At 40.6% G+C, this 15,082-nt stretch overlaps 1 protein-coding gene across 1 annotated transcript; it reads right to left on the reverse strand.

Annotated features, from left to right (window-relative positions):
- Nucleotides 1-1,503: 1,503 nt before the first annotated feature.
- Nucleotides 1,504-11,606, reverse strand: LOC117770686 (plasma kallikrein-like). Its single transcript, XM_034600339.1, has 8 exons — nucleotides 11,509-11,606; nucleotides 4,809-4,918; nucleotides 4,538-4,707; nucleotides 3,326-3,440; nucleotides 3,111-3,243; nucleotides 2,740-2,846; nucleotides 2,301-2,460; nucleotides 1,504-1,836 (listed from the first exon to the last, which is right to left on the reverse strand). Exons 1-8 carry the CDS (start codon nucleotides 11,604-11,606, stop codon nucleotides 1,752-1,754), a joined length of 978 nt encoding a protein of 325 aa, XP_034456230.1. The 3' UTR covers nucleotides 1,504-1,751.
- Between the last annotated feature and the right edge of the window lie 3,476 nt (nucleotides 11,607-15,082).

Genomic DNA, 15,082 nt, shown 5'->3' on the forward strand with positions numbered 1-15,082 from the left:
TTAACAATTTATTTTAATACCCTCACATCATTGTTAAATACTCAACAGTAGTAGAATGAGTAGTGATTAGATGAGGAGCCTACAATCAAAATGATGCAGTCTAAGGCAGGACACTACAGGCAAAAACATTGTTTTTTCTTGTACTTAATTAATTTAGCTTCCATGTCATCTTCTTTCACTCTAATGGAAAGAAAACGTCAAATAACACCATTTAGTGGTTTGTTTTACCCTCTGTCCGTTTGCTATCAAGACACAAGTTCACTATATATGTTTTTTGTCTTTAGGCTAGTTAGCTGTAAACCTGAGGAACTGGTAGATTAGTTCATCAGCACTCAGCTCCACACAAGCAAAGAAAAAACAGGACAAATGGAACAGGAGCTGGGAGGTGCTGCCTGTCTGACATAACTGTGATGACTGTGTGCTCACTAGTGCACCTTCACCAGCCTCACGATTCAGCAGTCAACGATTCGAATGCACAACAATGCATTTCAATGTATTAATCAAGTGAAAAAGTCCAGATTGACTGTTTTCATACTTTGAGGATCCCTACTGACCCCCTTCAAAAACCGAAAAGAAGACTATCAGACCCCCCCCAACTCAAAAAGGAAACACACTAAACATTTCACAATAGCTGCTGCCACTCAGATGGCAGAGAGACTCTCCAGCTTTCCTTAAATACCCCTCCACATAATCACACTCATCACACTCACCTGAGAGGAGAGAGAGAGTGAGGAAAAGGAGGAGGAAACAACTAAAGCACGTAACAAAAGGACAAAATGCAGGCACACCGAATTATTGAACCTAAAAACAGTGGATCCAAAGATCAAACTGATTGCATTTTGTTCTCTTCAACCTCTGAATAGAATGTGAAAATTGAATGTCATTGAATAGGTGTCAGATAAAATATCATATCCTGCACACATGCACACACAGAGATGCATGAATGAATCACGAAATATATATGTTTTTAGGAAACATAAGAACATGGTAAAATTACATTTAAAATACTTTTTACTTTTTACTGAACATGCTTCTCTGATGTCTATCAGTAGTCTATTACACAACTTGGGAGGATAATTTACAAAAGCTGCATCTCCTATTTTCTTTCGGCTGTTGTTGGGAACCTCTAATAGACTTGTTGCAGATGATCTCAGTGTTCTAGAGGGAATATAGCTAACAGAGTTATTTATCTTCTAGGGTTAGGAGTCACGGATGCTAACAATGATAGGTTTCATAGCCTTGTGCCAGAAGATACAAAAATATTAATAAAAATGTCCAAAAAGCAAAACTGGCATTTGCAACATTTATCATGAATAATTAATACAAGCAGAAATGTTAGGTATCTTATAATGTCATTGAATGGTTGTATTAGAATATCTTGTTGCAGAGACACATTTTAATACCATTGCTCATCTCACTGATACTTTATCTCTCTGCAATAAGAAGTAGAGCTCTGTGAATACTGACTTTCAAACAAATGAAGCAGGATGAAAACTTATTTCATTTATTTTTCATGTTACAACACAAAAACAATCATCTGTGTTTTAAATGGCAAACAACTGATCATGTGAGGACGAACCAACAGTCCAGAGAGAGGCATGAAGTGTGGGTGTGAAGTCAGATGTGATGTTGCAGCCTGAATGAGGATAAGGAAAGTGTGTGTGTGTGTGTGTGTGTGTGTGTGTGTGTGTGTGTGTGTGTGTGTGTGTGTCTGTGTGTCTGTGTGTGTGTGTGTCTCTACACACAGTTCTTCAGAATCCGGACACGACATTATTCAATTTATTAACTCTGGGAGGAGCAGGTGCTGTGATGACACGCTTGAGATAACAGCGGCCCCTGGGACACAAAATCAACGAACAAGATTAAACACCATGTAGACAACACTAGATAGTTGATCTGTTAGGAAGTTAACAAGTCTACTTAGGAGCAGGGCCAAACCTCAACCACACCTGCAATCACCTGTCAAGACTAAATATACTTGATCAACCCATCATGCTCTGTTTGTCTTCTCTTCCCTTCATACATCCTTCCACACATCCCTTCATCTTCCTTCCCTCATCCCTCATCCCTTCATCCTCTTTCCTTCCTCCCTCATCTCTTATCTTCACCTCAACCCCTTCCCTCAATGTCCATTCATTATTTCCTCAACATCCAATTCATAAATTTCCATTCAAACCTTTCAATCACATATTGTTGGGGCCTGGTCCTTCCTTGTGAATAGCTACGTAAATGTTACATGATTTCTCTGTGTGAACTGAATTCCTGGTTCATGATTTTGTTGACATGAATGAACACTGTACCTGAAAGCAGAGTTGGAGTAGGATTCATTGAAGTAGGTGTAGAACTGGCAAAGAGGATCTGTACTACAGGTCCTCTGACACGTGTCTGGATCATCCATCGACTCAAAGCGAAGGTCAGAACCTTGGAAACTGACTCCTTCATGAGACACTTGAAGCCAACCTGTCAGCAGAGAGGGACAGGGTCAGACTCCCCCTGCTGGCCAAAGCACAAACATACTACTCTAACAAGTATTACATAATAACCAGATGTAAGTGTCACCTATCTACACATGTTGCAAAACGTCAGAGACTCAGTTCATCATTGATATTTGTTGGATTTATAATGGGTGAATGATACATTTCTTCATAGACGTGTGTGTAAAACAGTTCAGAGCCAGTGTGTGTGGTTTGTGACGGTCAACGAACACTGTGTCCAGTCTCAGTGTTTTGTTATACATACTGTTATCCATCTGGCAGAAGTGCACCGGTATCCCAGATGTGACTCCCACTTTGGCTCTGGTCCCCATTAAAGATGGATTTCCCTTCAAGTAACATTGGAAGTTGTCACTGCATAAAAAACATAATCAATAGAAATATGTCTGAGTTTAGAGAAAGTCAAGCAGATTAACATATTTAGCTGAATTTGCAGAACCATATGTTCAACCCACTATAGGACCGTCAAGAAACTGTCCCAGGAACAACAAATAAGGTGATATATATATATACACACACACACAACATATACAGATACTTTACACTTTCTAATGTTGAAGGTTTTTGTGTTTGCCACATGAGAAGTTAAAGTTTATTGAAGTTCTTGTTTCACACTACCTGGTATAAGAGAAATATGTACAGCGTGGTTTATCAGTGCACAGAGCCTGACAGTGTTCAGCAGAGGCAGCAGGCAGCTTGTCAATGTCGTGTCCTGGGATGTCAGTGTTTAAGAGAAGCTTTCCCTGGCAAACTGTAAAACAAACAGGTAATATAATAAGAAAACATATTGTAAAAGACCTCCCGCAGGATGTTGTGCTTCCACCTGTGCATACCTGGTCCAAAGTATTGAGGTATTTGCAGTTTGTGGGAGAATCCAGATACTGCTCCAACTTCTCTCTCTATAACAGGAGTCCTCGGTACCGACCAGCTGTGTTTAATGTGACATTTTTATCGGGGAAAGAACAAAGAAACAACACCATCATTTAATGTTAGAACCTGCGATGTCACTCAACCCTCCTGACGCCAGAGATCCACCTCCCTTCTCATTGGATGGATTCAATGAAGTCACTCATCACAAGGGAAACTACTCAGTCTGTGAAGTCGCACAATGTCTGTTGCTCTAACCCTATTTTCACCTTTATAAATTGAGGGTTTATTTTGAACGATTTAAACAAGTGATGTTATTGAGGTTGAATGATGGGAAATGTAGGCTCCAGATGTTTTCATGGTTGACAAGCAAGGGACTAAGAGACTGCTGCTTTAAACAGAGAACATGTTACTTCTGCCACTAGGGGTCTCTCAATCAAAACAACAACAAAGGTCCTTATTAATGGGGAAAATACTACATTTGTGGGTTTCTCTCCAAGCTTGCCCGTGATTCACAAGGCCTTCTGGGTACCCCTAGGTTCGAAGAGAGGGTCTGAAAAATCTCTGTTTCGATGGCTATAAAGCCCTACCCCTTAGCCCTACCCCTTAGCCCCAACAGATATTGGGACAGCATACCCCTACACGTGAATGCCCAACAGGAAGGGGAAGGGCTAAGGGGCGAAATGGGATTGGGCCTAAGAGTCTGCTTCTTTAAACGGACAACATGTAACTTCGGCCACTAGGGGTCTCTCAATCAAAACAAAAACAAAAGATCTTGTTTGATGACTCCGTGAAGCAGCATAGGATCATGGGAGTTTTTGTCTTCACCACCATTGCCAAAGAAAATCTACCTGACGTGACTGAGACGCAAAATAATGGATGAGGTGATGTGATAAATTGTTATTCACGTCAAGCACCAAAAAGCAAAGACTACTTGTGATCATTACGAGTGACCAATACAGACTGAGAAAGGATTTTGCTTCATTAAACGTTGTTTGCTCTGGACATTGTAGCAGGGACAATGTAAAGCTGATATGACTCAATTAGAAGGAGACCAAACGATATGTAGCATATCATAACCCTCACTCACACATGCCCAAAAAGGTTAGTGTCCTCCCTCTACATCCATACACTGAGGTTTAACTCAACCAAGGAATGAAACATAACGTTACCCAGTTATACCTTATGATCCCTGGTGTGAAGACGTCATTTACAAAAGTAAAGAACAGACAGTGAGGGTCCTGCGTGCAGACCCTCTGACACTCATCATCACTGGACGTGAACAATGATTTGTAGTTTGCCCCCGGGAAGTCCATGTTCTGGTACAACTGAGACCGACCAGGTTTTTCTGCCCAGGTGAGAAGACAAAGAGAGTTAAGGAGAGCGTGCCCATACATCACAAATATATAAACTGTTTTTTAGAATGATGTAAAATGTTTGTGAGCTTACGCAGCTCTGAGGTGCAGTTTTTGAGAGAAAAGCCCGAAGTGACACCCTGTAGTGGAGTCTGGATGTTGGGCTTTAGAGAGGGAGTGGACTTGAGGTAGCAGTAGAAGTTCCTGCAGAGAGAAGCATGCATCCATTACCTATACAGCTGAGGGTTGGATGGGGTTAGCGGGAGCTGATGCCAGCATCACATTCACACCTATGGACAATTTTATCTAACACCAATCTGTATGTTTTTAGGACTGTGGGAGGAAGCCAGAGTACCAAGAGAAATACTGACAGGAGAGGGGCACTTCAGGGGTCGATCAGAATTCCGATGGGGTCTGATCCCGGGATATCCACATTCTCGATGAACTGTTGAGCGCATTCTAAAGAAATGGTTAAAACAAACATAAACACAATTAAATGTACACATAAACACAGATTAAACAGATTTGACTACATATGATATGTGGTAAAAAAGCCTATTAAAACTGTGGCCACAATCTCGTCAAGTAGTGTATGTGTTACCTTTACTAAAGCAGAGGCTGCAGATAGAGAGCAGACCCAGTAAAATCAAACAGGTTCCCATCTTCTTGTTTTCGCCACAGAGGAAAATAAGATCATGAAATGCAACTGTAGTAGAAGAAGGCGTCTCTGCAACTGCACACAGGCCAAGGGGCCGTTGCAACATTTATACATCCTATCTATTTGTACAACTAAGTGTTGACACAATCATTGGTTGGTTGACAATGATACAGCCCCTTAATATGCAATTGTGGAGGTGAGGGGGCTGGGAGAGCACCTTCACCTTTACCACAGAGGATCAATCAGCACAAGTGAGAGCTGTTAGCTGATTGATCCACACGGTTAAAAAAGGCAGCAACTGAGCTGCCTCACGGAAGAGGACTCAGAGGACTCAGAACAATATTGTATCATATACCTTCATATTTTAATGTCCTATTTACAGGGAATGCATGATTTACCACATGCTCTTCATACATAGATTTAAATTTGACTTTGGTTTATAGGCACTTTAAAAATCTGTTTAAAATATTTTTTTTAAGATAATCCCATGAAAAGCTTTACATAACACAGCACGGTCCTGTGCAGGGACGTGCACACACATTTTGGGGAGCAGGGGCTAAAGTGAGAAAAAGTTAAATATAGTATCACATCTCTGACTAGCCTAACAATTTATTTTAATACACTCACATCATTGTTAAATACTCAACAGTAGTAGAATGAATAGTGATTAGATGAGGAGGCTACAATCAAAATGATGCAGTCTAAGGCAGGACACTACAGGCAAAAACATTGTTTTTTCGTGTACCTAATTAATTTTGCTTCCATGTCATCTTCTTTCACTCTAATGGAAAGAAAACGTCAAAAAGTACACATTTAGTTGGTGTTTGTTTTACCCTCTGTCCGTTTGCTAGCAAGACACAAGTTTACTATATATGTTTTTGTCTTTAGGCTAATTACCTGAGGAACTGGTAGATTAGTTCATCAGCACTCAGCTCCACACAAGCAAAGAAAAAACCGTACAACTGGAACAGGAGCTGGGAGGTGCTGCCTGTCTGACATGATTGTGATGACTGTGTGCTCACTAGTGCACCTTCACCAGCCTCACGATTCCATTACGATTCAGCAGTCAACAATTCGAATGCACAACAATGCATCTCGATGTATTTCAATGTATCACATCTACCATTTCCTATATCATTGCAAATGGCTGCATTTTCATCAGTTAATATCAGTTAATAAAATCAGTCAGACAAACATGAACTCTGTTTTTATTTAGAAAGTGCTTTAAAAAGTATTATGGACTGTTTCTGTTATTACAAGTGTGCTGTAATTTACAAAATAAGGTTTTCAATTCATAAATCAGACTACAACAGTAAGTGTATGACAGTGGTCAGTGCTCTCCACACTGATTTGTCTTTTATCCAGTTTAGACCGGTGTGCTGCACCTAAGGCTTAAAAGGTCAAACTCTGATTATAGCCTTTACTGCATCAAGATGGCACTGTCTGCCCCCCCTAGCAAAAAAACCACTGGACTGAAGTGCATTACTATTAATATTATACTCCTGTTTGTGCACAGCTTCCCTGTAAAACAAGTATATTGATTGAATAAAGAAAACATAAACGATTTATTTTGTTTTTAACGATGTCCCACCACTGAATAATTAGAAAACCACTGCTTCAGGACCAGGACAGACACACACATTAAAGGTCCGGTCCTCCTGAGTCTCTGTTGGAGTCTGCTTCCTCCTCACTCCTCCTCTGACCTGCGCTCACTTTAACAATAAACACTGTTGGGACCTAGTATTTGTGAACTATAGTTGGGCCGACATGTTCAGCCAAAGCATGCAACCACATGTTTCTTAGTTCTGGATACAAACCAGAGCCTCCAGAACTCAGTGACCCAGGGTGCTTCACCTTCACACCTAGGTGTTCAAACTGCCCCTGGACACAGTTTTTGACCATTAATGGTCACTCTGGGCCCCATGACCCATGAGGTCACCAGGCCAATATAAGCCAAGTTCCCGCTCTCTTCTTTTTTCCTACTCACTTCTCCTGGAGGAGAGGTGTAGCTCTCCAGCTCACCCAGCCAGGGAAACTTCCTCCCTACCCAAGCTCTACCAACCTTCAAGCCGGCCTGCCTGGAGCAGACTGCTAAAACTTTCCAAAAGGCAGCGACGCGAGAGCCTGCCTAAGAACTTCAGCACAAGAGCTGCATCGCACAGCAGAACCACAACAACAGAAGCCACAAACCAGCAAGACGTCTTTACTGAACTTTGTCATTGAAAATTCTGTAAAGTCAAGCACATGTCATACAGTTGTCTCTTGGTAAGTTTAATTCGCACCTGCAGGTGGACTCAGAGTACAAATCACCAGAAGGACATTATACAATGAGCAAAGATCTAGAGGAGAATGAACATTTTTCTACACTACAAGCCCCTCCCTAAGAGGAGCAAAAGGTTATCAATCAGCCTCTTTGATGTACGATCAGGCTGGGCAGACATCCTGTCTCCATCTCTGTCCCAGCCCCCTGGAGTGACTTCTGACATGTACCATCTGTCTCAGAGACCCCTTATCTTCGTTTACAAGACAAAAGACCCCCGTCCTGTATACACGTAAGAGATCCCTACACCCATCTACTCAAACCCCTTGAGTGACCCCTGCAGTGACTATTTGTCCAGTGTCACACAAAGGGAGGAAGCCATAAACATCTATTACCTCAAGCAACACTCGTAAAGTTTAAGTTAACCCACGAGAACTACATCTGTTCATTCATCTTTCTACATACATGTCTGTTTCTTCTATTAATCATTACACAAATGCAGAAACGCCCAATACAACTTCAAACAGCATATCAACCTTTTCCCCCTTTTTCGTGGACGGGTAACACAATTGGGCTTAATAATTACACTAGGCTAAACAAAGACTGTTCAATTCTATTCATGTGATGTTTATAAGTTTGATTTGTGTTGTTGGGATATTTGCTAATAAGTTACTTGAAAGTTAATGTTAGTTATGTTATGCCCTTCAGTCTTTTTTTGCATGCAACTAACCACTTTCTCTAACCTGGCACCAACACCTCACACATCTCCCCAAACTTAACACATACATGTGATCTCAGCCACATGATCCGAACACTCCGGGGGTCTTTGGTCTTCATAGTGATAAGTCGGCATTTTGAAAGCACAATCACTCACATGTATACACACACACACACACACACACACACACACACACACACACACACACACACACATGTATATAGTAAGTACAACTTAAATAGTTTATGTTTTTATACTTTTATTATCTTCAAAATAAATGTTTTTCTTTAACAAATGTTGTCTTCATTAATGTTGCATAAGTGTGAATTTTACCATCCTCTACACTGTCAAGAACTCCATATCTTTCAACTTTGCTAACTACCTATAGTTATTAGTTATTAATTTAATTATTAATCAGAGTTCCAAATTTGTAGTTAGTACTTTCATGAGACTTATTCAATAAATTGGCTATCTTGTCCCTTCCTTTGAAGGGTGGTGCCCCGAGGTAACTTGAATCAATTAAAGTTACATTTAATATTATGTTTAATATTAATCCTCAATATTTTTTCTGATTACCAAATTTATTGAATGCCCAAAGGCACACCATTTAATGGTATCACGCTTAAGGTTTAATATTCACAACAACACCATCACTGATCACAAGTTATTAGGACACGTACAGGACTGAAGTTTACTTTGTATTGGTTTGATTCACTCTGGAGTTCATGAGACATGTTTCAACCTGCTACACAACAGGAGATGTAACATGACGCACAAAGTCAGGACATCAGGGTTAAGATGAAACGTGGTGTTTTAAAGGCCCCATATTTTACACCTTTCCTGGAATTTAATTTGAGGTATTGGTACCGCTAAAATTATATATCAGTGGATTAAAGTAAAAAAAACTGTTGCAATGTGTATTTCCAAGTCCACTCTCCTGCTTCTCTCTGGAGCTGCAGACAGAACAGACTGTTTTCACCTGCCTCTTAAGCCTCTCCTCTGATTGGCTGACTGCACATTGAGTGAAACGTGACCAGGCCGATCACCAGTCTCATTCTGGTGCATTGACTCTCTCTTGTAAACACAGCTGAAAGTCACGTTGGTGTTTGCATGCCGCTATAGAAAGCCACATATTTACAGTCGGTTACAACAGGATGTTTCTGAACGGCTTCAGCTCCACACAAGCAAATAAAAAACAGCACAACTGGAACAGGAGCTGGGAGGTGCTGCCTGTCTGACATGACTGATGACTGTGTGCTCACTAGTGCACCTTCACCAGCCTTATGATTCCATGACGATTCAGCAGTCAGCGATTCAAATGCACAACAATGCATCTCGATGCATTTCAATGTATTAATCGAGTGAAAAGGTCCGGAGTGACTGTTTTAATACTTTGAGGATCCCTACTGACCCCCTTCAAAAACCGAAAAGAAGACTATCAGACCCCCCCAACTCAAAAGGAAACACACTAAACATTTCACAATTGCTGCTGCCACTCAGATGGCAGAGAGACTCTCCAGCTTTCCTTAAATACCCCTCCACATATCACACTCATCACACTCACCTGAGAGGAGAGAGAGAGTGAGGAAAAGGAGGAGGAAACAACTAAAGCACGTAACACAAGGACAAAATGCAGGGACACCGAATTATTTAACCTAAAACCAGTGGATCCAAAGATCAAACTGATTGCATTTTGTTCTCTTCAACCTCTGAATAAAATGTGAAAATTGAATGTCATTGAATAGGTGTCAGATAAAAGATCATATCCTGCAGACTTGCACACACAGAGATGCATGAATGAATCACGAAATATATATGTTTTTAGGAAACATAAGAACATGGTAAAATTACATTTAAAATACTTTTTTTTAAAGACTTTTACTGAACTTGCTTCTCTGATGTCTATCAGTAGTCTATTCCACAACTTGGGAGGATAATTTACGAAAGCTGCGTCTCCTATTTTCTTTCGGCTGTTGTTGGGAACCTCTAATAGACTTGTTGCAGATGATCTCAGTGTTCTAGAGGGAATATAGCTAACAGAGTTATTTTTCTTCTGGGGTTAGGAGTCACGGATGCTAACAATGATAGGTTTCATAGCCTTGTGCCAGAAGATACAAAAATATTAATAAAAATGTCCAAAAAGCGAAACTGTCAGGCATTTGCAACATTTATCATGAATAATTAATACAAGCAGAAATGTTAGGTATCTTATAATGTCATTGAATGGTTGTATTAGAATATCTTGTTGCAGAGACACATTTTAATACCATTGCTCATCTCACTGATACTTTATCTCTGTGCAATAAGAAGTAGAGCTCTGTGAATACTGACTTTCAAATAAATGAAGCAGGATGAAAACTTATTTCATTGTCAGTTGTATTTTTCAAGTTACAACACAAAAACAATCATCTGTGTTTTAAATGGCAAACAACTGATCATGTGAGGACCAACCAACAGTCCAGAGAGAGGCATGAAGTGTGGGTGTGAAGTCAGATGTGGCATTCCAGCCTGAATGAGGATAAGGAAAGTGTGTGTGTTTGTGTGTGTGTCTCTACACACAGCTCTTCAGGGAGAATCCGGACACGACATTATTCAATTTATTAACTTTGGGAGGAGCAGGTGCTGTGATGACACGCTTGAGATAACAACGGCCCTTGTGACACAAAATCAACAAACAAGATTAAACACCATGTAGACAACACTAGATAGTTGATCTGTTAGGAAGTTAACAAGTCTACTTAGGAGCAGGGCCACACCTCAACCACACCTGCAATCACCTGTCAAGACTAAATATACTTGATCAACCCATCATGCTCTGTTTGTCTTCCCTTCCCTTCATCTTCCTTCCCTCATCCCTTCATCCTCTTTCCTTCCTCCCTCATCTCTTATCTTCACCTCAACCCCTTCCCTCAATGTCCAATGTTATTAATTAAATTATCCTCTTTCCTCTTTCCTCCCTCCCTCCTCTCCTATCTTCATCTCAATGTCCATTCATTATTTCCTCAACATCCAATTTATCAATTTCCATTCAAACATTTCAATCACATATTGTTTGGGCCTGGCCCTTCCTAGTGAAGATCAAGTTAAATGTTACATGATTTCTCTGTGTGAACTGAATTCCTGGTTCATAATTTTGTTGACATGAATGAACACTGTACCTGAAATCAGGGTTGGAGTAGGATTCATTGAAGTAGGTGTAGAACTGGCAAAGAGGATCTATAGTACAGGTCCTCTGACACGTGTCTGGATCTTCCATCGACTCAAAGCGAAGGTCAGAACCTTGGAAACTGACTCCTTCATGAGACACTTGAAGCCAACCTGTCAGCAGAGAGGGACAGGGTCAGACTCCCCCTGCTGGCCAAAGCACAGACGTACAACTCTAACAAGTATTACATAATAACCAGATGTAAGTGTCACCTATCTACACATGTTGCAAAATGTCAGAGACTCAGTTCATCATTGATATTTGTTGGATTTATAATGGGTGAATGATTCATTTCTTCATAAACATGTGTGTAAAACAGTTCAGAGCCAGTGTGTTTGTGGTTTGTGATGGACAACAAACACTGTGTCCAGTCTCAGTGTTTTGTTATACATACTGTCATCCATCTGGCAGAAGTGCACCGGTATCCCAGATGTGACTCCCACTTTGGTTCTGGTCACCATTACAGATAGATTTACCTTCAAGTAACATCGGAAGTTACGATTGAATAAAAAATACGTTTAGAGAGTTTAGAGAAAACCAAGCAGATTAACATATTTAGCTGAATTTGCAGAACCATACGTTCAACCCACTATAGGATTGTCAAGATACTGTCCCAGGAACCACAAATAAGGTGTACAGTATATATAGTTACTTTACACTTTCTAATGTTGAATGTATTTCTGTTTGCCACATGAGAAGTTAAAGTTTATTTAACTGGTTGTTTCACACTACCTGGTATAAGAGAAATATGTACAGCATGGTTTATCAGTGCACAGAGCCCGACAGTGTTCAGCAGAGGCGGCGGGCAGCTTGTCAATGTCGTGTCCTGGGATGTCAGTGTTCAAGAGAAGCTCATCCTGGTAAACTGTAAAACACACAGGCAATATAATAAGAAAACATATTGTAAAAGACCTCCCGCAGGATGTTGTGCTTCCACCTGTGCATACCTGGTTCAAAGTATTGAGGTATTTGCAGTTTGTGGGAGAATCCAGATACTGCTCCAACCTCTCTCTTTATAACAGGAGTCCTCGGTACCGACCAGCTGTGTTTAAGGTGACATTTGTATCTGGGAAAGAACAAAGATGTAATAATTTAATGTTAGAACCTGCGACGTCACTCAACCCTCCTGACGCCAGAGATCCTCCTCCTTTCTCAATGGATGGATTCACTGAAGTCACTCATCACGAGGGAAACTACTCAGCCTGTGAAGTCGCACAATGTCTGTTGCTCTAACCCTAACCCAAGTGTAAGAAAAGAACACATTGTGTCGCTCTAACATCACTGAGGTTATCTCAGCTTGTGCTTTTTCTGGACGAGAACAGAAAACCTGCTTTATAAAGTGAGGGTTTTGAATTTGAAAGATGTAAACAAGTGATGTAATTGGGGTTGAATGATGAGAAATGTAGGATCCAGATGTTTTCATGGTTGACCAATACAAGGGACTAAGGCCCAATCCCATTCGCCCCTTGGCCCTACCACTACCCCTTGTTTTCTAGGGTTATCTTGAAACAGAGTCATAAGGGGTAGTGGTTGAAATCTTAGCCCCAAGAATTGGGACAGCACTTCAAGAAGCCGTTACATCATAATTAGTCGTCGCAAAAACCCAACATGTCATCAGTAGTCGTCGATGTAAACAGACAAGACAGTTTTGCCGGGGATGTCATTGTAATAAGATTGTTGAGATCTTAAATAAACAAATGCTATTGTTTGCAGTCACAAAAGTGACAAACCTATAATATCCAATTAACATCTATGCTAATGCAGGTGAACCAATGACATTTGAAATTGAAAAGCTTGGATGCTCGGTATTACATTTAAGTTTTTAATTACATGTGCAGTAATATAGGAAATTGTAGATGTGATACATTCGAGATGCATTGTTGTGCATTCGAATCGTTGACTGCTGAATCGTAATGGAATCATAAGGCTGGTGAAGGTGCACTAGTGAGCACACAGTCATCACAGTCATGTCAGACAGGCAGCACCTCCCAGCTCCTGTTCCAGTTGGACTGTTTTTTCTTTGCTTGTGTGGAGCTGAGTGCTGATGAACTAATCTACCAGTTCCTCAGGTTTACAGCTAACTAGCCTAAAGACAAAAACAAATATAGTGAACTTGTGTCTTGCTAACAAACAGACAGAGTGTAAAACAAACACCAACTAAATGTGTATTTTGTCACGTTTTCTTTCCATTAGAGCGAAAGAAGATGACATGGAAGGAAAATTAATTAAGTAAACCAAAAAAATTTTGATTGTAGGCTTCTCATCTAATCAGTATTCATTCTACTACTGTTGAGTATTTAACAATTATGTGAGTGTATTAAAATAAATTGTTAAGTTAGTCAGAGATGTGATACTATATTTAACTTTTGGTTTTAGAATTTTTTTTTTAATATAAATAATTATGAGAAGTGCCCTTTTTCTCACTTTAGCCCCTGCCCCCAAAAATGTCTGTGCAGGTCCCTGCTCCACAGGTCAACAAGTGACTCTGCTCCTCTGATGTTTTCTAATCATCACATTTAGAACTGATCTTTATAAAAAGCTGCTGAAGTCATATTTATGCTCCTGGATAAGCGATGCGTTTCTTCTTCTGCAACAATGAAGTTAAAACACCACGTTGCATCTTAACCCTGATGTCCTGACTTTGTGCGTCATGGTAAATCTTGTGTTGTGTAGAAGGTTTAAACATGTGTCTCATAAACTCTAGAGCGAATCAAACAAACACAAAGTAAACGTCAGTCCTGTATGTGTCCCAATAACTTGTGATCAGTGATGGTGTTTATTGTTAAAGTGTAAAGTGAGCTCAGGTAAGAGGAAGAGTGAGGAGGAAGCAGATTCCGACAAAGACTCAGGAGGACCGGACCTTTAATGTGCGTCTGTCCTGGTCCGGAAGAAGTGGTGTTCTAATTATTCAGTGGTGGGACATCGCTAAAAACAACATGAATCGATTATGTTCTGTCTTTGTATCGATGAAAAGTTGTCCACGTCGCGATGCATCTAAGAATCAAGAAATGTCCGCAGCTCTAGTGCTCAGCACTATGCAGGAGACGTGGAGGGAGGGAGGGCAGGGACAATCTCCCGAACTGATATTGATTGTTAATTCAATCAATATATTTGTTTGACAGAGAAGCAGTGCACAGCAGTATAATTTTCATTTATTAAAAAAAAGCACCCCCAAAAAAGGGAGAATGAAAAAAAAGGGCAGGGGCTCAAGCCCCCTTTGATGTGTGCACGTGCCAGCTCACCTACATCTATATCATTCTGTATGATGTTTGTGCGTGAAGGCACGTCAGCAAACACCGACCTATGTGACAACATGCAAGTGAGCTAAAATGGGGTCAAGCTAAATTAACCCTTTAATTTCCATAACTTTGACCTGACAGCTCAACAAAGGCAATAACTGGGCTGAAAGCTGCGGTGCTGGATGCCACAGTGTCTGCCAGCTGCTCTTGTGCCATAGATGTGTTCTACCAGGGCTTCAACTTCAACCACCGCACTACCCTCTACCACAGCAGACAACAGGTTGACAA

The sequence above is a fragment of the Hippoglossus hippoglossus genome, chromosome 11 (assembly GCF_009819705.1).
Source record: "Hippoglossus hippoglossus isolate fHipHip1 chromosome 11, fHipHip1.pri, whole genome shotgun sequence".
Lineage (NCBI taxonomy): Eukaryota > Metazoa > Chordata > Actinopteri > Pleuronectiformes > Pleuronectidae > Hippoglossus > Hippoglossus hippoglossus.